Source organism: Aquarana catesbeiana, unplaced genomic scaffold (genome assembly GCF_042186555.1).
Source record: "Aquarana catesbeiana isolate 2022-GZ unplaced genomic scaffold, ASM4218655v1 unanchor228, whole genome shotgun sequence".
Lineage (NCBI taxonomy): Eukaryota > Metazoa > Chordata > Amphibia > Anura > Ranidae > Aquarana > Aquarana catesbeiana.
Window position 1 is genome coordinate 704,092 of NW_027362655.1, and position 24,898 is coordinate 728,989.

General features: G+C 46.5%; 2 protein-coding genes across 11 annotated transcripts in view; one reads left to right on the forward strand and one right to left on the reverse strand.

Annotated features, from left to right (window-relative positions):
- LOC141121641 (uncharacterized) overlaps positions 1-24,898 on the reverse strand; it is a 199,192-nt gene that overhangs the window by 49,550 nt on the left and 124,744 nt on the right. The gene's annotated exons all lie outside the window — the stretch shown is intronic.
- LOC141121671 (uncharacterized) overlaps positions 24,383-24,898 on the forward strand; it is a 197,849-nt gene continuing 197,333 nt past the window's right edge. Inside the window, exon 1 of the mRNA XM_073611362.1 lies at positions 24,383-24,539. Coding sequence (XP_073467463.1) covers positions 24,455-24,539 — 85 coding nt within the window. The 5' untranslated portion in view covers positions 24,383-24,454. The remainder of the gene's footprint in view (positions 24,540-24,898) is intronic.

A 24,898-nucleotide genomic window follows, 5' to 3' on the forward strand; every position in this document is an offset into this window, starting at 1 on the left:
TGTGGGCTGAACGAAAAAAAGAGATTGATGGGCATACATGCACCGTATATATATGCCAAAGCATGGGGGCATCCTCCCGCAAAAGGTAGGAGCAAATCGCTCCTCCACCCACTGCTGCCCCCACGCTTCGGCATATATGCTGAAGTATGTAACTGTGGTGGTGAAATCACCTCCGACAGCGCTGAAGTCACGGCTTTATGTATCGTGGGAGCAAACGCTGTTGCTGTCAAGATAAATAAATCCGCGCTGCAACTGAATGGCGTACCTGCTAAACAAATGATGGTTAACAATAAAACAAAGTAACATTACAGTATAACAGTAAGACTTACCATACCTGCAAAGCAAATACAAAAAAACAGTAAAAAATAAAACATTTAACGCAACCTGTGCATAAAATATATATATATGCCGAAGCATGGGGGCATCCTCTCGCAAAAGGTAGGAGCAAATCGCTCCTCCACCCACTGCTGCCCCCATGCTTCGGCATATATGCTAAAGTATGTAACTGTGGTGGTGAAATCACCTCCGACAGCGCTGGAGTCACGGCTTTATATATCGTGGGAGCAAACGCTGTTGCTGTCAAGATATATAAATCCGCTCTGCAGCTGAATGGCGTACCTGAAAACAAAAAACGGTTACCAATAAAACACAGTAAACAGTAAAGTAAAAAAATTGCATATCTGAAAAGCAAACATGGCAAAACATAATAACAATAAAACATTGCAGAATAGAATACAGTAAAAAAGAGCAGAACAATAGAGAGAGAGAGAACAATAAAACAACAACTATTTTTTTTTTTTTTTTTTCGTTTTTATTTTTTTTACTTTTTTTATTTTTACACTTTTTTTGCAACTATAACTTTTGTAACTGGTACCAGGTCCGGGTCTCTCAAAATGCGATGGCATCTTGGGAGACCCTGTGTTAGTGTGCCTAGTCTGTGCAATGCTGTACCCTACGCTAATACTCAACTAATGAATGGTAGCGTTCAAAACATTCACCAATGCATAGACCAGGATTGTCAGGACAGGAGGGACAATAATACCAGGTGTCACGCCTATATCCGCGCTTTCTGCAGACACGACATCTTTTTTGGGGGGCTCGTTGGGTAGGGGTACTCGGGAGGACATACGGAAAATGCCTCTCATGCAGCCGGCTTACTGCATTTGGTTGGGGAAGGTGAGGTGGAGCACCGTCTGGAAACAGAAGGGCTCTGATGATCTCTTCCTGGAATTTAAGAAAGGATTCAGTCCATCCTGAAGCTCTGTATAGCACATGAGCGTTCAGCAAAGCCAATTGAAATAAATAAACAGACACTTTTTTTGTACCAGCGTCTGGCCTTACGGGCAACTAGGTACGGCGCCAACAACTGGTCGTTGAGGTCCACCCCTCCCATATTTTGGTTATATTCGTGGACACAGAGGGGTTTCTCCACAACACCAGTCGCCGTAGTAATTTGGACCATCTTGTCTGCATGAAGGGAGGTGAGAACGAAAACATTCTTATTATCCCTCCACTTCATAGCGAGCAAGTTATTACACTGCAAGCAGGCTCTCTCCTCCAGCCCAAGACGGGAATCTACAAGCAGGCTTGTGTAATAATTGTCCACCTATAAGTGGTACCCCTTTCCGAATAAGGGTGACACCAAGTCCCACACTATCTTGCCAGCGCTTCCTATGTAGTCAGGGCAGTTTGTCGGCTCCACGTGACTATCTTTGCCCTCGTAAATCATAAAACTACATGTATAGCCTGTGGCCCTGTCACAGAGCTTATACATCTTGACCCCGTATCTGGCACGCTTGCTGGGAAGGTACTGTTTGAATGACAAGCGGCCAGAAAATTTAATCAGGGACTCATCAACGCAGACAACTTGATGGGGAGTAAACAAGTCTGCAAAACGTTGGTTGAAGTGGTTTACGAGGGGCCGAATTTTGTAGGGCTGATTGTATTCAGGGTCTCCACGAGGATGACAGAGTTCATTGTTGTTGAAGTGCATGAACCGCAAAATCTGCTCGTATCGTGCCCTGGCCATGGAGGCAGAGAACAAGGGCATATGGTGAATTGGGTCAGTGGACCAATATGACCGCAACTCACTCTTTTTGGTTATGCCCATGTTGAGGGAAAGGCCCAGAAAGATCTTAAATTCGGAGACCGTAATTGGTCTCCAATCTCTGGCAAGGGAGGACTGGGGAATAGTGGCGATGTGTTGACCAGTGTACAAATTGCTTTGGTCCACAATAGATCTATAGAGATCTTTGGTGAAAAACAGCGAATAAAAATCCAGTGGCGTAAAATCAACTGTTTCCACATGAATGCCGGGTTGGCCGGTGAATAGGGGAAGTACGGGTGCTGCAGAAGTGGTGGGTTCCCAATTAGGATTGGCGAATGCAGCAGAAAGGGCACTATGGGCACGACGGGCCTGTGTTCGTCTTCTTGGTGGCAGCAGGACACTACTTGTGCTTGCCACCTCGCCAGCTTGAACTGCACTTATGGGACTCGCCACGTCACCAAGTGTTACTGCAGTGCTGGATGTATGACCGGGGTGTACTAGGCCGCTGGTGCTTGCCAGTTCACCAGAAGGAATAGCAGTGCTAGTACTGCTCTGCTCCATATGAGGGACCTGCGGTTCTTGCACATCAAGGACAGCAGAAGAAGATCGGGGTCTGGTACGCCTGACCTTGGCAGGGACCACAACTCCGTCATCAGAACTATCTGTCATGGAGCCGCTGTCCTCTACAGGATCATATTCTGAGCCTGAATCTGACAGATGAGTGACTTCTTCTTCACTATCTGTCATGCTCAGAAACGTGTAGGCCTCTTCACTAGCGTACCTTCGATTTGCCATTTTGGGCTCTAAATTTAGTGGTACACTAGTGAGACTCACAGGCAAAAAAGCTCCTGGCTGTTAGCGACTATCAAAACGCTACCAACAAAAACTTAGCGATCGCAGGGATCAGGCCTGACTCTGCGAACACTGCAGTTATGTGTGTTTAGTGTTTTGTAAGTGACAGTGATCGATCGATACTGCACTTGGGTGGGCTGGGCAGGGCTGGGCCGAGGGGCAAAACGCAGGTGTTAGCAGGTATGTGGGCTGATCCCGCTAACACTGCGTTTATGGGAACCCTAAACTGCTGGGGATGCTAGTATAGATCTGATCGGATCAGATATTGATCCGTTCAGATACTATAGCACTAAGGGAGGTGTATGCTGCGTGCGTGGGTGGGCGCTAACCTGACGCTGCCTGGGGCGACGCAGACCTTATCTGACCCTAAAACTTAGCTTATATCACCCGCCGGGCGATCAGGGGGTTAAAGCTTTATAAGGTAATAAACGGCGGGTGCCCTGAAACTATAATAAAAAAACTAACTAACCATCGTCACCTGTAACAGTTATACGGTGATCACTGGTGAAAGGGTTAACTAGGGGGCAATCAGGGGGTTAAAACCTTTATTAGGCTATAAAACCCTGACGGCGAACCTATATACTTACCTCCCTAACTAGCGTCACCTGTGTCACTAATACAGCGATCAGAAAAATGATTGCTTAGTGACACTGGCGACGGGGGGGTGATCAAGGGGTTAACCTTTATTAGGGGGGTATCCTAGACCTAAAGGGGGATAACACTAACTGCCCTACCACGTATAACTGTCACAAACTGACACCAATGCAAAAAAAAAACTGCTACTGGTGTCACTGTGACAGTGGGTACAGGGGGGTGATGGGGGGTGAAAAGTGTGCCTAGTATGTTCTACTGAAAGTGTAGTGTTTGGTGCACTTACTTGTTGTCTTCTCTCCTCGGCGCCGGAACGAAAAGACCGGCTTGAGGAGAGATGACCTCACTTCCTCTGCCGCTGTTTACATTACAGCAGCAGAGGAAGAACGCCATTGGCTGGGAGCGATCGTGAGGGGGTGGCCTCCCCCTCACCTCTGATCACTCCCGGACAGAAGCCGACCGCCTCAGGCACCGGGGGGTAGTCCGATCGGACCCCCCGCCCGCGGGAGGCAAGTAACGTACCCATACGTTACTTTGCCTGCCCGTGCCATTCTGCTGCAGTATATCTGTGTGAGGCGGTGGTTAAATAAACAACACGTCTTTACTACGATATATATAGTTACATAGTTGGTGAGGTTGAAAAAAGACACAAGTCCTTTAAGTCCAACCTATGTGTGTGATTATATGTCAGTATTATATGTCTCTCACTGAGAGGCTGAGCCGGGTGCCAGTCCAGACATATGGGTGGGTCCCGACCATATGGTTGCAATTTTTCCCCAGCCTAGACAGCCTTTGTGACATCAGCTGACGGCAGGCTTCAGCCCGCACTCAGCTGAAAATGGGTCACAGGAGAGCAACACAGCCCTGTGACCCAGGCAGGCTCTTCCTCAGCCCAAGCTTTAGATCCAGGCTTTCGCCCTGAAGCTGGCAGGTCCTTTAGACACCCTCTTTCCTAGTTCAGAGGGCCTCCACAGTCCCCCTCTCATAGTCCAGGGTGGCAAGAAGAAAGTTGTTGAAAGAAAGCCATAAGAAGTCCAATTTGCATTTTCTGAGGAGCCATGTGGGGGACACAGCAACCAAGTGGAAAAAGTGCTCTGGTCTGATGAGACCAACATTATTATTTTTTGCCTAAAAGCAAAATGCTATGTGTGATGGAAAACGAACACTGCACATCACCCAGAACACACCATCCCCACCGTGAAACATGGTGGTGGCAGCATCATGTTGTGGGGATGTTTTTCTTTAGCAGGGACAGGGAAGCTGGTCAGAGTTGATGGGAAGATGGATGGAGCCAAATACAGGGCAATCTTGGAAGAAAACCTGTTCGAGTCTGCAAAAACCTTGAGACTGGGGTGGAGGTTCACCTTCCAGCAGGACAGCGGCCCTAAACATGCAGCCAGAGCTACAATGGAATGGTTTAGATCAAAGCATATTCATGTGCTAGAATGGCCCAAAGTCCAGAATTCCTATTCCAATTGAGATCTGTGGCAGGACTTGAAAATTGCTCTTCACAGATGCTCTCCATCCAATCTGACAGACTTTGAGCTATTTTGCAAAGAAGAATGGGCAAAAATTGTTCTCCCTAGATGTGCAAAGTTGGTAGATACACCCCCAAAAAGACTTGAAGCTATAATTGCAGAGAAAGGTGGTTCTACAAAGTATTGACTCTGTGACGCCAGCCGATAGCCTGCTGTCAGCTGAAAATGGGTCACAGGAGTGCAAAACAATCCGCACTGCTGTTCTAAGGAGAAGTACAGCCAAACTTTACAATAAATCTATCTTACATGACCTGTCTCTCCCCTCCTGTTTGGCAATATTTGCACCAATTGATCAATGTCCCCATTTATGTTGTGAACTCACCCTCCAGGGCCCAGGCAGGCTCTTCCTCAGCCCAAGCTTTAGATCCAGGCTTTCTCCCTGAAGCTGGAAGGTAATTCAGGCACCCTCTTTACTAGTCCAGAGGGCCTCCACGATCCCCCTCTCATAGTCCAGGGCCTTCAGACACCTGCTGTCCTAATCCAGGGCCTCCAGACACCCCCTCTTCTAATTGGTGATCTCCAGGCACCCCTTCACCTTGTCCAGTATCTTCCTTGATTCCTCTCTATCCAGGGGCCTTTCCTTGCCACACCAACCACCATTTCCTAGTCCAGTGCCTCCTCTGCACTCCCCTCCTAGTCCAAGGCCTCCTCTACATCACCCCCCTCAAATTTAGAGCCTTCTTTGCACCCTGCCCTCTGAATCCAGGTCCTTTGCCACACCAACCATTTTCTAGCCCAGTGCCTCCTCTGCACCCCCCAGTCCAGGGTCTTCTCTGTGCCCCCCCAGGTCAGGGCCTCCTCTGCACCCCCCCAGCCCAGGGCCTCTACCACACCTACCATCAGCCCAGGGCCTCTACCACACCTACCATCAGTTCAGGGCCTTAACTGCACCCCCGGTCCAGGGCCTCCTTTGAACTCCCCCAGTCCAGGACCTTCTCCATATCCCCCCAGCCCAGGGCCTCCTCCACACCTTCCTCTCAGTTCAGAGCCTTCTCTGCACCCCCCAGTCCAGGACCTTCTAAGCACCCCCCCCCCAGTCAACTCAAACCTTTGCCATACCAACCCCAACTTCCTAGTCCAGGGCCTTCTGCACACAAGCCCCTCTCCTTGTCCTAATAAATTTCTTCCAGTTCCAGGAAAGCTCTCCCATATAATTGTACTACAGATGGGATGCCTCATTCAGAAAAGACATGGGCTGTTTGGGCTTTGGGCAGGAGTAGGAGGGAGACCCCACAGCACTCAGCCATGGGTGCTGCTCATACCGGGTGCCTCTGCTCTAGGGTTTCACTGCCGTTGGTTCAAGTGTAATGGACAGACAGTGCCCTCTGCATAATTTGCAGCAATAGCTGAAAAGTCGCTCTGGAATGCCTTTCTTGAGCGCGGGCAAGCAGGAGGAGATGAGTGATTCAGTGCTAGTGCGCCTGTGCGGTCTCCCTCCTATTTGATTCTCTGGTATTTGGCAAACTATGCAGCGGGCGCTGCCTGTACATTACAGTTGATCAGGCAGCAGTGACACCCTTAGAGCAGCAGTTCCCAGTGCGGGTGGGGGTGGAACCCCTGGTGGTGCTCCCTAAATGCATCACCCGGGGCATGCCCCTCCCCCTAGTTTTAGCCCTGTCCTGTATAAAAATAATAATAATAATTTTAGCCCTGAAAAAACATCTCATAATAGCCATTCCTGTAAAATATCTACCTTACACTTTGCTATATCTGATCGACTCCGGTCCTTCTCTACACAATGCTCTCCAAACGATTGAACAATTCGGGACATTCTCCGGTCTGAAGATCAATTGGGGAAAGACCCAGATTTTACCAATTGATAGCTTCCCACCCTCAGAATCTCAGACTAATATGCCACTCCAACGGGTCAATGTAATTAAATACCTTGGTATACACATATCCAGAAACCCGGCAGAATATATTGCCCTGAATATTGAGCCACTATTCTCCCTAATCAAGTCTAAACTATATACCTGGACCTGCTTGCCTTTTGGGGTATGGGGTTGTATTAACTTAACAAAGATGGTTTTACTACCCAAGGTACTGTTTGTTCTATTGCACACTCCAGTCTATCTACCCCTAAAGTACTTTAAGTCCTTGGAAGTTCTCCTCAAACCCTTTGTATGGGGGAATAATATGCATAAACTCTCATGGTAGGCACTAAAAAACCCAACAGATATGGGCGGTACGGCCTTCCTGGACTTCAACCACTACTATATATTGCATCTCAACTATCCCAACTCTTCCACATTGACAAGACAGACAATGAACGTTTCCTTGCCCTCTTATGCCCACGTTGGGCACAACACACCAGAGATCCGATAAGCGCCATATCAGTGGGCACGGAGCCGGGGGAGTACAGAAAGTCCCTACTTTATCACTATAGACGCATATGGGACTTAGCATTGGCCAAATTAGGAATACCACCCCATAACGACTACACACCACTCTGGCACAACAAACACTTACAGGAATTCCTTCACATCCAGAACTCAGATCTCTGGGCCTCAAGGGGCATATACTACATACACCACTTGATGTCTGATGGGAATCTCAAAACCTTTGATACTCTTAAGGAGTAGGGATGAGCTTCGTGTTCGAGTCGAACCCATGTTCGACTCGAACATCGTCTGTTCACCGAATTGCGAACGATATGGGCCGTTCGCGCCAAATTTGTGTGGCGCGTCACGGCCCATAATTCACTGCGGCATCGCAGTGCATTGCTGGCTGATGATTGGCCAAGCATGCACTATGACCCGCATGCTTGGCCAATCACAGCGCCGTCTGAACAGACAGCCGTAATTGGCCAAAGCCAAGGAGGCTTTGGCCAATTATGGCTCAGGGGATTTAGTACACGCCCCACACTATATAAGGCTGCCTGCACGGCGGCCCTGTGTAGTGTGTGTTCCAGCGTTGAAAGAGATAGACAGAGAGACAGTGTCATTTGATTTAAGTTAGATAGATTAGGCAGGACAGTCAGTGAGTTAGCTGCACTTACAGTGTATTGTGTCTATATATGCATCCCAGGTGTTGTGTGTGTGTGTATATATATATATATATATATATATATATATATATATACACTGTATTCAGTTTAGCTAGATCCGTTCCTGTTATCTTCCTACTGACAGGCAGGCTTGTCTTGTTATAGTATTTACAGCTACCTGAAGAAAATTGCTGGTGTTCTTTTGATCCTATTAGTACCACAGTCAGGCAGCTAGACTATTTACAGTTAGTGTAGTGCGTCCTCCTCACAGTGTTCAGTTAAAGCTACAAGTTAGTTTAGTGTGACCTCTGCACAGTGTTCAGCTAAAACTACAAGTTAGTGTAGTGTGTCCTCCTCACAGTGTTCAGCTAAAGCTACAAGTTAGTTTAGTGTGACCTCTGCACAGTGTTCAGCTACAAGTTAGGGTAGTGTGTCCTCCTCACAGTGTTCAGCTAAAGCTACAAGTTAGTGTAGTGCGTCCTCTGAACAGTGTTCAGCTAAAACTACAAGTTAGTGTAGTGCGAGCTCTGCAAAGTGTTCAGCTAAAGCTACCTGTAGAGGTTGGTGGTGTTTTCCTGATCCTATCACTACCCCAGGCAGCTAAATAAGCTACAATTTCGTTTTTTGCGAGCTCTGCACAGTGTTCAGCTAAAACTACAAGTTAGTGTAGTGCGAGCTCTGCACAGTGTTTAGCTAAAGCTACCTGTAGAAGGTTGGTGGTGTTTTCCTGATCCTATCACTACCGCAGGCAGCTAAATAAGCTACAATTTAGTTTTTTGCGAGCTCTGCACAGTGTTCAGCTAAAGCTACCTGTAGAAGGTTGGTGGTGTTCTCATACTACAGGCAGGCAGTTGATTTTGCTAGCTGCAGTATCAGTATATATATATATATATATATATATATATATATATATATATATATATATATATATATATCCCAGCTTACTGCAGCTACAGGCCATTAGTATGTCTGGAAGGCCAACAAGGAGAGGCAGACAGTCACAAGCCAATAAAAGAGGGCAAGCAGGCTCTGTGTCTAGAGGCAACAGTGCTGGTCGTGGAGACGGTGCATCCTCATCAGCACTGTTTTTCGGCAGCTGGCCGTGTTGAGCCGCAACATGCGGAAGACTTGGTCGAGTGGATGACCAAACCATCCTCATCCTCCTCATCCTCTCTCACCCATGCTCAGGGTACTTTGGCAAAGCAGCTGCCAACGCGGCCTCTTCCCTCGGCTCAATGGCATCAGTGACTCCTTCCCTAGCCCCACCATGTCCTCCTGAGGAGTCCCTCGAACTGTTTGACCACAGTGTTGGGTACATGCTCCTGGAGGCTGCCCAGTGTTTAGAAGGCTCTGATGATGATACTGAGCTAGATGAAGGCAGTAACGTGAGCACGGACAGAGGGGGTGCCCAAGAAGGACAGCAATCTGGCAGTCATGCTCCCCCTGCTGCAGCATACTGCCAGGTTTCCTCCAGTGATGAAGAGGGAGGGGATGATGAGGTCACTGACTCAACGTGGGTGCCTGATAGGAGGAGGAGGCACATCACCAGTGAGGCAGGATGCCCTCCAGGGGCCAGCCTAAGGGCAGCACACTGACTGCATCACACCCCAAAGCTCCGCATGTGCAGGGCGCTGCTGTCTCTGCGTGTTATTCCAAAAGTTCTTTGGTGTGGGCCTTTTTTGAGACGAGTGCATCAGATCGCACCGCTGCTATTTGCAACATATGTCTCAAGTGTATCCCGTGTGGCCAAAACATCTCCCGCTTGGGCACCACATGCTTGACCAGACATATGTTGACCTGCCATGCAGTTCATTGGCAAGCGTATCTAAAAGACCCATAACAAAGAACAAAGAGGACCTCTCCTTGCTCCTCATCAGCTGAGATCTCCAACCCCACTATACCTTCAGTCCTCTCTGAGATGTGCACTGAGAGGAATGAAGGTGTAGAATTAGGTGTGTCACAGCCAAGTACTTGTGGGCAATCTGCTTTCGGTACACGGACGTCAGATTGTACCAGGCAAATTTCCCTGCCCCAGCTGCTGCACCGCCGAAAGAAGTTCGCTCCCAGCCATCCACATGCCCAGCGGTTGAATGCTAGCTTGGCAAAATTGCTAGCACTTCAACTGCTGCCTTTTCAGTTGGTAGACTCTGCCCCCTTCCGTGAGTTTGTGGAATGTGTGGTTCCTCAGTGGCAGGTACCCAAACGCCACTTTTTCTCACAGAAGGCGATTCCGGCTCTCTACCGGCATGTGGAAGGCAATGTCCATGCCTCGCTGGACAGGGCGGTCAGCGGTAAGGTGCATATTACCGCTGACTCATGGTCCAGCAGGCATGGACAGGGACATTACCTAAGTTTCATTGTGCATTGGGTGACTCCGCTGGTAGCTGGGAAGGATGCAGGACAAGGTGCAGTAGTGTTGGAGGTTGTTCCGCCACCACGCCTCCAAAATGCCACTACTAATGGTTGTGACACACCTCTCTCCTCCACCCCCTCCTCTTCTTCTTCCTCCATGGCCTCTTCCTGTGTTTGTTTCTCAGAACCAGCGGTGCTCCGTAGCCGTTCAAGGGGCTACGCAAGTATGCAGGCCAAAAGATGCCATGCGGTGCTTGAGCTGGTGTGCTTGGGGGACAGAAGCCACACTGGGGCAGAGGTTCTGTCAGCTCTGCAGGGGCAGGTTCAGGGGTGGTTGACGCCAAGCCAACTTAAGGCAGGAATGGTGGTTTGCGACAATGGCACCAACCTCCTCTCTGCCCTCCGACAGGGACAAATGACCCATGTGCCCTGTTTGGCTCACGTCCTTAACTTGGTGGTGCAGTGGTTCTTGGGCAGGTACCCGGGCTTACAGGATGTCCTGAGGCAGGCCAGGAAAGTCTGTGTGCATTTCCGCCGGTCATATAATGCCAGTGCTCGGCTGTCAGACCTCCAAAGGGAGTTTAACCTGCCCAAGAACCGCCTAATCTGTGACATGCCCACCAGGTGGAACTCAATGTTGGCCATGCTGCAGCGGCTGCACACACAGCAGAGGGCCATCAATGAGTACCTGTGTGACTATGGCACCAGGACAGGGTCAGGGGAGCTTGTTTTTTTTTCCCCACGCCAGTGGGCCATGATCAGGGATGCATGCACTGTCCTGTCACCATTTGAGGAGGCCATGAGGATGGTGAGCAGTGACAGTGCATGCATCAGTGACACTGTCCCCCTTGTCCACCTGTTGGAGCACACGCTGCGTGGAATAATGGACAGGGCACTTGAGGCAGAACAGAGGCAGGAAGAGGAGGACTTCCTTAGCTCTCAAGGCCCCCTTTATCCAGACAGTGTTCCTGCATGTCAGCCGATCACACGGGAAGAGGAGGAGGATTGTGTCAGTATGGAGGTGGAGCCTGGCACTCGGCATCAGCAGCAGTCTTTAAGGGATCAGTCCCAAGAAACACATGGACTTGTACGTGGCTGGGAGGAGGTGGCTGCGGACCATGTCATCCTTAGTGACCCAGAGGACTCCGGACTGAATGCCTCAGCAAACCTACGCTGCATGGCCTCCCTGATCCTGTAAAGCCTGCGTAAGGATGATCATATTCGTGGTATCAAGGAGAAGGACCAATACTGGCTGGCAACCCTCCTTGATCCACGTTACAAGGGTAAGGTTGCGGACCTTATCTTGCCCTCACAGAGGGAGCAGAGGATGAAACATCTTCAGGAGGCCTTGCAGAAAGGTCTGTGCAACGCGTTCCCAGAGACTGGGAGGTTACAAACTCCTGTTTCTGGACAACGTGTTGCTGAGGCTTTGGTCAGTCAAAGAAGGAGCGGAGGAGAAGGTGGCCGTCTGACCGATGTGTTCAGACAATTTTTTAGTCCGCAGCCCCAAGGTATGATCGGTTCCAGCAACCATCGCCAGCGTCTGTTTTACATGGTGCAGGAATACCTAGGGGCAAGATCTGACTTGGACACCTTTCCCACCGAAAATCCTCTGGGTCTTGAGGATGGATCACTGGCCAGAGCGTGCACAGTATGCAATTGAACTACTGGCCTGTCCTGCATCCAGCGTTCTTTCGGAACGCACATTTAGTGCTGCTGGAGGCTTTGAACCGATCACAGGGTGCGCCTGTCCACCGACTCGGTCGATTGACTGACCTTCATAAAAATGAATCAGTCTTGGATCACCACCAGCTACCAAGCACCTGATGCTGATGTAACGGAATCATTTTTTTTGAAATCTCAGATCCCTTCAAAGACTGCCTATGCTGATGCTGAGTGACTATCCTGAGTAATTATCCCCTTCCTCCTCAATGATCGTGCTGATAGCTTGTAAGAACATTTTTGGTTCTGGGCACCGCCACCAGTGCCCAAGGCCCAATTTTTCAGCTCCTGTTTAGCAGGGGCGTGTAATTACAATTTTTGATGCAATACTTTGCAGCAGGGCTCGTTCCTGCGTTCCAACTAGAGTATCTGTGAGGGGTTGCAGTGTTGTGGCACCAGTGCCTAAGGCCCAATTTTTCAGCCCCTGTTTAACAGGGGCATGTAATTACAATTTTTGATGCAATACTTTGCAGCAGGGCTCGTTCCTGCGTTCCAACTAGAGTATCTGTGAGGGGTTGCAGTGTTGTGGCACCAGCACCAGTGCCTAAGGCCCAATTTTTCAGCCCCTGTTCAACAGGGGCATGTAATTACAAATCTTGATCTAATATTTCACAGCAGGGCCCGTTTCTGCGCCGACCAAGAGCGAGTGAGGACTTACAGTGTTGTGGCACCACCACCAAAGCCCCAATTTTTCTGCCCCTATTTAACAGGGCGTGTAATTACAATTTTTGATGCAATACTTTGCAGCAGGGCTTGTTCCTGTGTTCCAATAGAGTATCTGTGAGGGGTTGCAGTGTTGTGGCACCAGTGCCTAAGGCCCAATTTTTCAGCCCCTGTTTAACAGGAGCGTTTAATTCCATTTTTTGTTGCAATAATTTGCAGCAGGGCTCGTTCCTGCGTTCCAACTAGAGTATCTGTGAGGGGTTGCAGTGTTGTGGCACCAGCACCAGTGCCTTAGGCCCAATTTTTCAGCCCCTGTTCAACAGGGGCATGTAATTACAATTCTTGATCTAATATTTCACAGCAGGGCCCGTTTCTGCGCCCACCAAGAGCGAGTGAGGACTTACAGTGTTGTGGCACCAGCACCACCACCACCACCAAAGGCCCAATTTTTCTGCCCCTGTTCAACAGGGGCATGTAATTACAATTCTTGATCTAATATTTCACAGCAGGGCCCTGTGAGGGCTAACAGTGTTGTGGCCACAACAACACCTAAGGCCCAAATTTCTGCTGAGTATATAGGGCAGGCCCCTACTTTCAAACATCCAACTTACAAACGACTCCTACTTGCAAACGGAAGGAGACAACGGGAAGTGATATGAAATCTACCCCTAGGAAGGGAAATTCTCTCCTGTAAGAGTTAATATGGGAAAAACATTTCTCCTTTCCACTGATGCTTTATCACCAATCCTTGTTTCACAAAAAAACCCACATTTTCAAAAAACATTTGTCATTGGGACAAAATGTGAGGTGAAATCTTCTGAAGAGGAGCACATACAGCAAAACAAATGTCACAGGGGTGATAACCCTTCCCTATGTTTTCCAAAAAGCTTAAAATAGATTTTTTGGCTGGAGCTAAACATGTTAAAAATGTACCAGTTCAAAATTACAAACAGATTCTACTTAACAACAAACCTACAGTCCCTGTCTTGTGTGCACCGCCTGTATACTGCTGTTCAGAGTACAGAGCCTGTATATTATTATTATTATTATACAGGATTTATATAGCGCCAACAGTTTACGTAGCGCTTTACAACTTGAGGGTAGACAGTACAAATACAATACACTTTGATACAGTAGGAATCAGAGGGCCCTGCTCCTTAGAGCTTACAATCTATGAGGGAAGGTCAAGAGATACAAGAGGTAATAACTGTGGGTGATGTGCTGATTGAGAAGATAAATGTACAGTTGTTAGGTGGGGGCCAGATAGGCTTCTCTGAAGAGATGAGTTTTCAGGGATCGTCTGAAAGTGGATAAAGTAGCAGAAAATCGGACGGATTGGGGTAGAGCATTCCAGAGGATGGGGGAGGCTCTGGAGAAGTCCTGAAGGCGAGCATAGGATGAGGTGACAAGGGAGTTTGAGAGCAGGAGGTCTTTGGAGGAGCGAAGAGAAAGATTAGGTTGGTATTTTTTGACTAGGTTAGAGATGTAGCTGGGGGCCAGGTTGTGGATGGCTTTGTAAGTTATAGTTAGTATCTTGAATTTAATTCGGTGACTGAGTGGCAGCCAATGGAGGGATTGGCAGAGGGGTGTAGCAGACGCTGAGTGGTTTGTGAGGTGGATGAGCCTGGCAGCAACGTTCATGACGGACTGAAGTGGGGATAGCCTATTTAGAGGTAAACCAATGAGGAGGGAGTTGCAGTAGTCAAGGCGGGAGATGACCAGGGAGTGGATTAGAAGCTTTGTGGTGACATTGGTTAGGAAGGGGCGTATCTTGGAGATGTTGCGGAGATTAAGGCGGCAAGCTTTGGTTAGTGATAGAATGTGGGGTCGAAAGGTTAGTTCAGAGTCCAGGATTACACCTAGGACCTTGGCGTGGGGAGATGGGTTGATAGTTGAGCCGTTGATATTGACAGGGAAATCAGGGGAAGTGGCACCTGAGGGAGGAAATATCATGAGCTCGGTTTTGGATAGGTTGAGTTTGAGGAAGTGATGTGACATCCAGGCTGATATGTCTGCTAGTAAGTTGGTAATGCGTGAGGAGACAGATGGAGAGAGCTGGGGGTTGGAGAGATAGATTTGGGTGTCATCAGCGTAGAGATGATATTTAAAGCCGTGGGAGGCAATCAACTGACCCAAGGAGGTGGTGTAGATTGAGAAAAGAAGAGGTCCAAGAACAGAACCTTGGGGGACCCCAACGGAGAAAGGGAGAGGAGGAAGTAGAGTTGTAAGTGACACTGAAGGAGCGGTGGGATAGGTAGGATGAGAACCAGCGAAGAGTACAGTCACGGAGACCAAAGGAGTGGAGTTTTTTGAGGAGGAGGTGGTGGTCCACTGTGTCAAAGGCAGCAGAGAGATCCAGGAGAAGTAGTACAGAATAGTGTCCATTGGCTTTAGCCATTAGTAGGTCATTTGAGAGTTTAAGGAGAGCAGTTTCCGTGGAGTGTTGAGGGCGAAAACCGGACTGAAGGGGATCAAGAAGTTTATTCATGGTCAGATGGTCGCTTAGTCGGTTGTAGACCAGTCTTTTAAGAAGTTTGGAGGAGAAGGAGAGTAAGGAGATGGGACGTAAGTTGTTGAGATTGGTGGGGTCCAGTGAGGGCTTTTTAAGTATGGGGGTGACTAGCGCATGTTTTAGAGAGTTTGGGAAGATGCCACAAGAGAGGGAGAGGTTGAAAATGTGAGTTAGAGAGTGTAGAATCGAGTCAGAGGGTGAGCGTAGCATTTGCGAGGGAACAGGATCCAGGGGGCAGGTGGTTAGATGAGTGCTAGATAAAAGTTTAGCAACCTCAGTAATAGTAGCAGGGTTGAATGAGAGAAGTAATGATTGTATCTGTGGACATGGGGTGTTGCATGGGGGAGGTTTTTGCGCATTGGTGATCTCCTCATGAATTTTATCAATCTTAGTTTTGAAGTGATTGGCAATCTCCTGGGCAGTGAGTGAGTTGGTGGGTGGAGGCAGTGGAGGACAGAGTAGAGTGTTGAAGGTAGAGAAGAGTTGACGTGGACTGGATGAGAAGGTGTTAATGAGTGTGATAAAGTAGGTCTGTTTGGCAGTGTGAAGGCAGGAGTAGTATTTTAGGAGGGCAGATTTATATTGTGTGAAGTCTTCCTGGGTCTTAGTCTTATGCCACAGGCGCTCAAGTGCGCGGCTACGTTTTCTGAGACTTCTGGTGTCATCTGTTTGCCAGGGTTGTAGCAGTCGGGGCCTAATTCTGCGTGTAGTGAGGGGGGCAAGCTTGTCTAGGGAGGAAGACAGTGAGCTGTTGTAGATGAAAGTAGCTAGGTTGGGGCAGGACAGAGGTGAGATTTTGTCATAGAGGTGATCAGTAGCAGAGTAGAGAAGAGAAGGGTTGAGGTGGCCAAGATTTCTACGTGTAACTGTTAGGCGGTTGGAGGGAGAAGAGGTGGAAGACAGGGAGAGAGCAAAACTAATACGGTGGTGATCAGAGAATGGGAGTGGATTGTTGGAAAGGTTGCACGGAGTGCACAGATAGGAGAAGACAAGGTCAAGGGTGTTGCCGTTGGAGTGGGTAGGAGCCTGTGTCCATTGCTTCAGGTCAAGCGATGAGGTTTGACTGAGAAGTTTAGAAGTAATAGTAGTGTTAGTGTTAACAGGGATGTTGAAGTCCCCAAGAATAATTGTGGGGATTTCAGAAGAGAGAAAGTAGGGTAGCCAGGCAGAGAGGTCATCAAGAAAGGCTAATACTGGTCCAGGGGGCCGGTAGATGACAGCAATTTTTAGAGAAATGGGAGAGAATAGACGAATGCAATGTGCCTCAAAAGAGGAGAGTGTCAGAGAGGGAGGTGGGTGAAGTACCTGATAGGTGCTGCATGGGGCTAGAAGGATTCCCACTCCACCTCCCTTCCGTCCACTTGGTCTGGGGGAGTGAGTCCAGAGAAGGCCCCCATGGGAGAGGGAAGCAGAAGAAATAGTATCTGATTCATGAAGCCAGGTTTCAGTAATGGCAAGTAGGTTAAAGGAATTTGTGATAAAGAGGTCGTGAAGGGCGGTGAGTTTGTTGCAGACAGAACGTGCATTCCACAGGGCACAGGAAAAGGGGGGGCTAGTTTTGGAAAGAGGAATAGAGACCAAGTTCTGTGGGTTGCGGCTCCTGCCAGAGGGTGTAGGGGGATGGAGCGTTGGGCGAGGGAGGTAATGTGGGAATGTGATTTATGTGAAGGGGCATGTCTCAGAGTACTGGAGGTTTTATCAGTATATAGATGTAGAATGAGCAAGAGTTGGTAGGAGCAGTAGTAGGGAGAGGACAGAAGGCAGGATGATATCTATAAGCAGGCGGGTGGAGAGGGGGGGTGAAGGTAAGAGAGTTTGAGGAGAGAGGACAGGAGTGTCAGAAGCAGTGGTAGAGAGTGCATGTTACAGAGTGGAAGGAGAGCTTATTAGAGAGACAGGGTCACCTGCAGTCTGTTAGGTGCTTTCCAGTGCAGATTGCTATATTTGTTTGCTTCGTGCAATCGCTGAAGTGCAGAGATTGAAGTGCATATCACTTGTAGAAAGAATCACTTAGAGATAGAAGCCTTAAGGATAGAAGCCATTGCAATGTGCTCCCCCAGCAATGTGCTCACCCCTTAAGGATGCTTAAATTTATACTGTTATAAGGGTGGGGTTTAAGTTCATTAATTAATCATGATGACTATAAGAATGCCTAACAATCAAAGTGGACTTTTTGCTTCTAAAGTCGGAATAGCAAGAGGCCAGAGGCCAAGATAAGATCAACACATAAAACTTAGGTAAGACAGTCCAGAGCAACAAATAACAACGTCATGGTTATGCACACAGGGCAACAGATAGAGAAGGTCACATACTAAAGACACACACGCAGAGACAGCAAGCAAATCCCAATTTCATTTAACGGTGGAAGATGTGGTTGAGCTGACACATACCAAAGACACACACGCAGAGACAGCAAGCAAAGCCCAATTTCATTTAACGGTGGAAGATGTGGTTGAGCTGACACATACCATTGACACACACGCAGAGACAGCAAGCAAAGCCCAATTTCATTTAACGGTGGAAGATGTGGTTGAGCTGACACATACCTGTAAAGAGACAGAGAAGGAATGATCAGGTGAGGCAGAACTTGAAGCAGAGATTGAAGTGCACATCACTTGTAGAAAGAATCACTTAGAGATAGAAGCCTTAAGGATAGAAGCCATTGCAATGTGCTCCCCCTGTATACTACTGTTTCCTTTTTTAATTTGGGTGCGGGGTTCCCCTTAATATCCATACAAGACCAAAAGGGCCTGGTAATGGAATGGGGGTACCCATGCTGTTTGTCTCACTGATTTTCATCCATATTGCCAGGACCCGACATTACATTAAAGCCGCAAGCAGTTTTAAATGACTTTTTTCCCTTTAAAAATTACATTTTGTGCAGGGACTGTTCTAAGCATGGGAAACACGCACCACTTTACAGGCATACTATAGACGCCCCCCAGGTACAATATTTAAAGGAATATTTCACTTTTTTTTTTTTACTTTAAGCATCATTAAAATCACTGCTCCCGAAAAAACGGCCGTTTTTAATAGTTTTTTTTGCATTGATACATGTCCCCTGGGGCAGGACTCGAGTCCCCAAACCCTTTTTAGGACAATACCATGCAAATTAGTCTTTAAAATGTTCGAGTCCCATAGAAGTCAATGGGGTTCTAACGTTCGTACGAATTTTCCGTCCGTTCGCAGGTTAAGGTGCGAACCGAACCGGGGGCTGTTCGGCTTATCCCTATTAGGGAGGAATTTACGCTCCAAATTTAAATGTTTTTCCGATTCCTACAGGTCCGACATGCGCTTCAGGTGCAATTTCCACAATCCCTCCCACAACCCACTCCCAATCCTATTGTAGCAATAATTAAGAGCACAGACCCTAAAAAGCTAATATCATGCTTCTATAACATGCTTTCCACTCCCGTCTCTGCAAAACTGGCTTATGATTTAAAACCCCACTGGGAGGGAGAGTCGGGACCAATAGAAGATGAGGAATGGGAAGAAGCTTTAGAGACCTGCAAGACAGCGTCACCCAAACTCTCAGATAGACTGTCCCAAATGTACATACTCCACCGAGCATACCTTACCCCCCTTAGGGTAGCAAGGTACAAAAGGAACCAGTCCATAGTATGCCCAATGTGTGGCCTAGAAACAGGCACATTCTTCCACCTTATATGGTCCTGCCCCAAAATACAGGAGATTTGGAAACAAACTGTGACTTTCCTACACAATGTCATGGGATCCCCTCTAGCACTCCAACTGAAACAATGCCTTCTTGGGATATTTCCCAACGTCCTAGACAAATTCACCAAAATATTCCTCCGTGAAACCCTATTCTCAGCTAGGAAAATCATAGCTAGAAAATGGATGAGACCAGACCCCCCAAATATTGTAGACTGGAAGAGAGATGTGAACACGACCTTGCCATTTAAAAAATTCTTATACATTAATAGAGGTTGCCCAGACAAATATAATAAAATTTGGGACCGGTGGCTGCAGGAATCTGAAACTTGTATATGAATGTTGTAAAGCATTTGACATCAATACACTAGTATATGCAAATAATGAGGATTTATTATTATATACTGAGTGTCATATACTCTCACATAAGTGCCTACATAATAATTGATGACTTCTTTATGTATTGCTACCATATTATATACCTTTCTTCATTTCAGATGAAAACTGTACATGTATAACTATTCTACCTGATTTATGTACACTTTTGCCTAATAAAAACTTTTGTTTAAGGAAAAAAAATATCTACCTTACAGGGCTACTACAGAAAATCAAAAATCAAACAGTAAAAAAACCTCTAATGCAACCAAGTTTTTAACAAAGATATTTTGTTACGTATAGGAAAGTCTTAAAGGTACAGAACATGAGTTAGAAACAAATGTATAGCTAATAAAACAGATACCCCACAAAACAGATCCTTTTGGTGAAGTGAATCTAAAAATACATCCTAAAGCATAAAATATATATATCACTCCATCCATAATGAAGATGTTAAACATAAATTGCAACTATGTAATGTTGTGGTAACAAATTAAATAACCATGATGAGTAGTGAAATGCAATATTATCTGCACAGTGAGGAAATTAAGTAACAAAGTGAAAAATATAATAAAATAAAATCTCCAATAGTCTCCAGGTATCCATCGTGTGTAGTGATTAATCGCAGTCCAATTGACGAATGAAGCGGTTCTGATCACCATGTGAATAAACGATATAGTAGATGAAAGATGAAAATAATGTGATAATACTGCCAACAAAGTGAAATGGAGGCTTACCAGAAAGTTTGAACCCAAAAGAACATATGTGCTATGGGTCAAACCAGCTTATATTGCCCACCGGCAATGGAGGAGGAGCCTTGGAAGCCAATGGTAATTGGGGTCCTCAAAGCCTTCACAGAAAGGTCTTCTCCATATGGGTGGTTATACATCCAGGGAAATGGCCAACTGCAATCAACAGGTGACCTGGAGCAGACGAAAAAAGAAGAACGGTTCCTCTTTTTTCTTTTTTCGTCTGCTCCAGGTCACCTGTTGATTGCAGTTGGTCATTTCCCTGGATGTATAACCACCCATATGGAGAAGACCTTTCTGTGAAGGCTTTGAGGACCCCAATTACCGTTGGCTTCCAAGGCTCCTCCTCCATTGCCGGTGGGCAATATAAGCTGGTTTGACCCATAGAACATATGTTCTTTTGGGTTCAAACTTTCTGGTAAACCTCCATTTCACTTTGGTGGCGGTATTATCACATTATTTTCACCTTTCACCTACTATATCGTTTATTCACATGGTGATCAGAACCGCTTCATTTCCAATTGGACTGGGATTAATCACTACACACGATGGATACCTAGAGACTATTAGAGATTTTATTTTATTATATTTTTCACTTTGTTACTTAATTTCCGCAACTGTGCAGGTTATATTGCAGTTCACTACTCATCATGGTTATTTAATTTGGTACCACAGCGCTACACTTTGTTACACCTGTTGTTTTGAGCAAAATTTCTATTTGTTGTGTTAGCTGCTAAATCACTGAGGAAGCGCAGAGTTCTTGGATTTATTGTTTCAACAATGTAATGTTCACATAGGAATGGTGGTGGAGATCTGTCAAAGTAAGAACACTTCCTTGAATGCTCATATAAATAAAATAATTAATCCTGGAGTGAAAAAAGCTGTAAAGCAAAAAATAATATATAAATTGGATCATCCACTTCATCCATAAAGGCATTGTGATTCAAGATCTTCTAGATCAGTGGTCATCAACCCTGTCCTCAGGGCCCACTAACAGGCCAGGTTTTATGTATTACCTTGGGGGAGATGCAGACTAGAATATGCAATCACTGAGAAGCAAATGATATCACCTGTGATGTATTTCAGTTATCTTGCAAACCTGGCCTGTTAGTGGTCCCTGAGGAAAGGGTTGATGGCCACTGTTCTAGATCACATAGAAGGAGGACTCATCGATGATTTCATACATTTGTTTGGAAGGATAGAACAATCCTCAGAAGTGATCATGTAGAATGACACAGTGCACTGGTGTGAACCAGGACTTAGAGATCTCCACCACCATTCCTATATAAACATTACATCCGTGCAATGTATGTTTAACATCTTCATTATGAGTGGACTGATATATATATTCTTATGCTTTTTGATATATTTTTGCATTTTCTTCACCAAAAAGTTCAATGTCGGGAGTTATCTGTTTTCTTAGGTATACCTTTGTTTTTAACTTAGCCCTGTAAGATAGATATTACACCGAAATGGTTAATATGAGATGTTTCTCAGGGATGCAGTTCCTCTGAACTCCACAAGGTGGTAATTTCACTTCTACCCAGACAGGAAGTCTCTATGGAATACAGACAGGAATTGAGGTCAAGTACCAACAGGAAATGACCTAAAGACAGGAAGTTCTATGTAGTATTGATTAATAGTGAGGAGACGATACTGGAAGTGGCAGGAGAGGAGGTAAGATATTATTTTTTTTATTTACACCCAGTAACCCCCCCCGTCATGTCCGTCCTCTTCCTCCATAGTCACTGTGATGTCTTTTATCTCCAGCAGATGATGATACATACATATATAGTGTGGAAACCTAGATTAACCCCTTCAGGGGCAGAACATTTCCCCACTTACGGGGCCGGAACATTCTCTCCATTTTGGAGATAAATTCTAGTAATATGATCCTCTAAACAAACATCACTGACAAAAATACACAAGACAATGACCATCCTGACCATACATGGCCTACAAAGGACAATTATTACACTACACAGACAGACAATGGATAATCATTACAATATGCAGCCAACACAATGATGGAGTGCAGGGGTCAGGAGTATGGAGCATAGAGCCCCTTACATTGTTGGTCAGGAGGAAGAAAACATTCCCCAGCCTGCCATGAAGAATATGTTCCATCATTGGTGTCAGAGGGAGGAAAATACTGAGGGTTCTGAGGGAAGTAGAGGAGCTGAGGGGTCTCTGAGGAGGTAGTGGGACTAAAAGACTCTGGGAACCTCTGAAGGTTTACTGCATCTGAAGGACTCTGGGACCTCTGAGGAGGAAGTGTATCTGAAGGACGCTGGGGACCTGTTAGGAAGTAATACGACTCTGAGAGGTTAGTGGGGCTATTGGGGCCTCTGAGGGGGTAGTCAGATTGCAAGGCTCTGAGGTAAGAGGGGGTTTTAGGAACTCTTGGTCTCTGATGGCCCTCCCACCCAACCTGTGCTCACTTTTCTAAACTCCTGCCAGCATGTAAAGGAAACCTTCACCTCACATCTCACTGGTCAAGACATATGTTGCAGGACACAAAATAGAACAAAGAAGGACACTTTAAGAAGGTCTGTTTGCACTAACTGGTTGGCCGGTCCAATACCTTCTCATGACACAATCTCTGGCAGTGCCCGGTGCTGGAATTCAGAACCCCAGGAACCCACTGCCACTCTGTACAATGTCCTGGATACTACAGCATACTTGACAACCAGGAAAACAAACCCCTCCCCAGCTGTCCTCCTCCTACCCACACTGGGCTGCCATTGGAGGGAAGAGAACAGACTCCTCCCCCACAGCTCTCTACTCCACCAGCAGCATCCTCCTGCTATCCAATCAAATCTCTTCTCTTACTGCAGAGAGTGACAGAACATCACTCTGATTATTTAGCAGGCAGCTGGAGATTGGAGCTTTGCAACCGCAGTTCTGGCAATTATCCTGATTAGCCGGCGACTCCGGCCAAAAGTCAGCAAGTTCACTTTTCTGGACATTATGTTGACCACACATTGACCTCACAGCACTGCCTTAGAGCAAACAAGTCAAAGGAGGGATCATATTTATCATTCATTGTGTGCAGATCTAAAATCAAAATCTAGAATCAAAACCAGTTCAGAAACCAAACAAACCCAACAGAGGTTGGAATTGATGGACTTTTGTCTTTTTTCAACCTCACCTACTATGTAAGAAGAGGGAATTTCTGATCTGGCAGGCCAAGAGGGTCCTGAGTTCATAAAAATGTATAAAACACTAAACAGTTCAAATGAAATTTGCTCACATGGGAGCAGTAATCCTTAAATATACAGTAACCTTTCTATTACCCCCCCTCACATCCACATCCTATTGTGTGACCAATACCATCCAAATAATTCTTACTTTCATTTCCCAAAGTTATCCGTCTACAAGGAGACCTGTATAGATCAAATGACGGCACCAATGAGGATGGAGAAGGACCGGAGTCACATGACTGAGAAGATACTAAACTTCACCCTGGAGATCATCTACCTGCTGACCGGAGAGGTGAGGAGGATTCTGGGGGGGGTCACATGACATCACTCTTATCTCTATAAATAAAATACAGACCTGAACGGAGAGTTGAGGAGGATTCTGGGAGGTCACATGACATCACTCTTATCTCTAGTAATAAAACACAGACCTGACCGGAGAGGTGAGGAGGATTCTGGGAGGTCACATGACATCACTCTTATCTCTATTAATAAAACACAGACCTGACCGGAGAGGTGAGGAGGATTCTGGGAGGTCACATGACATCAATCTTATCTCTATTAATAAAACACAGACCTGACCGGAGAGGTGAGGAGGATTCTGGGAGGTCACATGACATCACTCTTATCTCTATTAATAAAACACAGACCTGACCGGAGAGGTGAGGAGGATTCTGGGAGGTCACATAACATCACTCTTATCTCTATTAATAAAACACAGACCTGACCGGAGAGGTGAGGAGGATTCTGGGAGGTCACATGACATCACTCTTATCTCTATTAATAAAACACAGACCTGACCGGAGAGGTGAGGAGGATTCTGGGAGGTCACATAACATCACTCTTATCTCTATTAATAAAACACAGACCTGACCGGAGAGGTGAGGAGGATTCTTTGATTCTAACATGATATTCCTATTGGTTCCTCAACACAGAGATTTCCTCTTGTGAAGTCAGGTGATCATATGACCATCACAGTGCCTCCATGTGACTCCCTAAAACCTGAGAGACACAACATGCAGAAGATTCTAGAAGTCACCAAGAAGATGATGGAGCTGCTGACAGGAGAGGTGAGCGGTGCTGGGAATTCTGGGACATTATCCAGTAACAGACAAGGGATGTGTCTGGATGGTGACTGTATCATTGTGTGTGTCAGGTTCCTATAAGGTGTCAGGATGTCACTGTCTATTTCTCCATGGAGGAGTGGGAGTATTTAGAAGGACACAAGGATCTCTACAAGGACGTCATGATGGACAATCAGCCGCCCCTCACATCACCGGGTAAGAGGAGACTTTATTGTAAAGGAGAGAGCAGTACGGAGGTGTAACATAAATGTAAAAGTCGGGTAGTTTTGCCAATAGTAGAGATGTGACGGGATCTTTAGAAGTGTAATTGTAGACATAGTTTGATTCAGAGGAATTAAAGATAATGTATTCCCTCAACCAGTCATCCATCACTGATATTTGTTCCTCAATAAGAATATGAAAAGGACAGAACCAGCCTCTAGACCAGGAGTGACACCTAGATGGCAATAAAAGTATTCCATCCTTGTAGGTTAAAAATTGTCACCTTCCTGAACCTCAAAAGAAAAGTCCTAGTCATTTCATCTACTAGACCAGCAGGAGGCACTGAGAAGGTC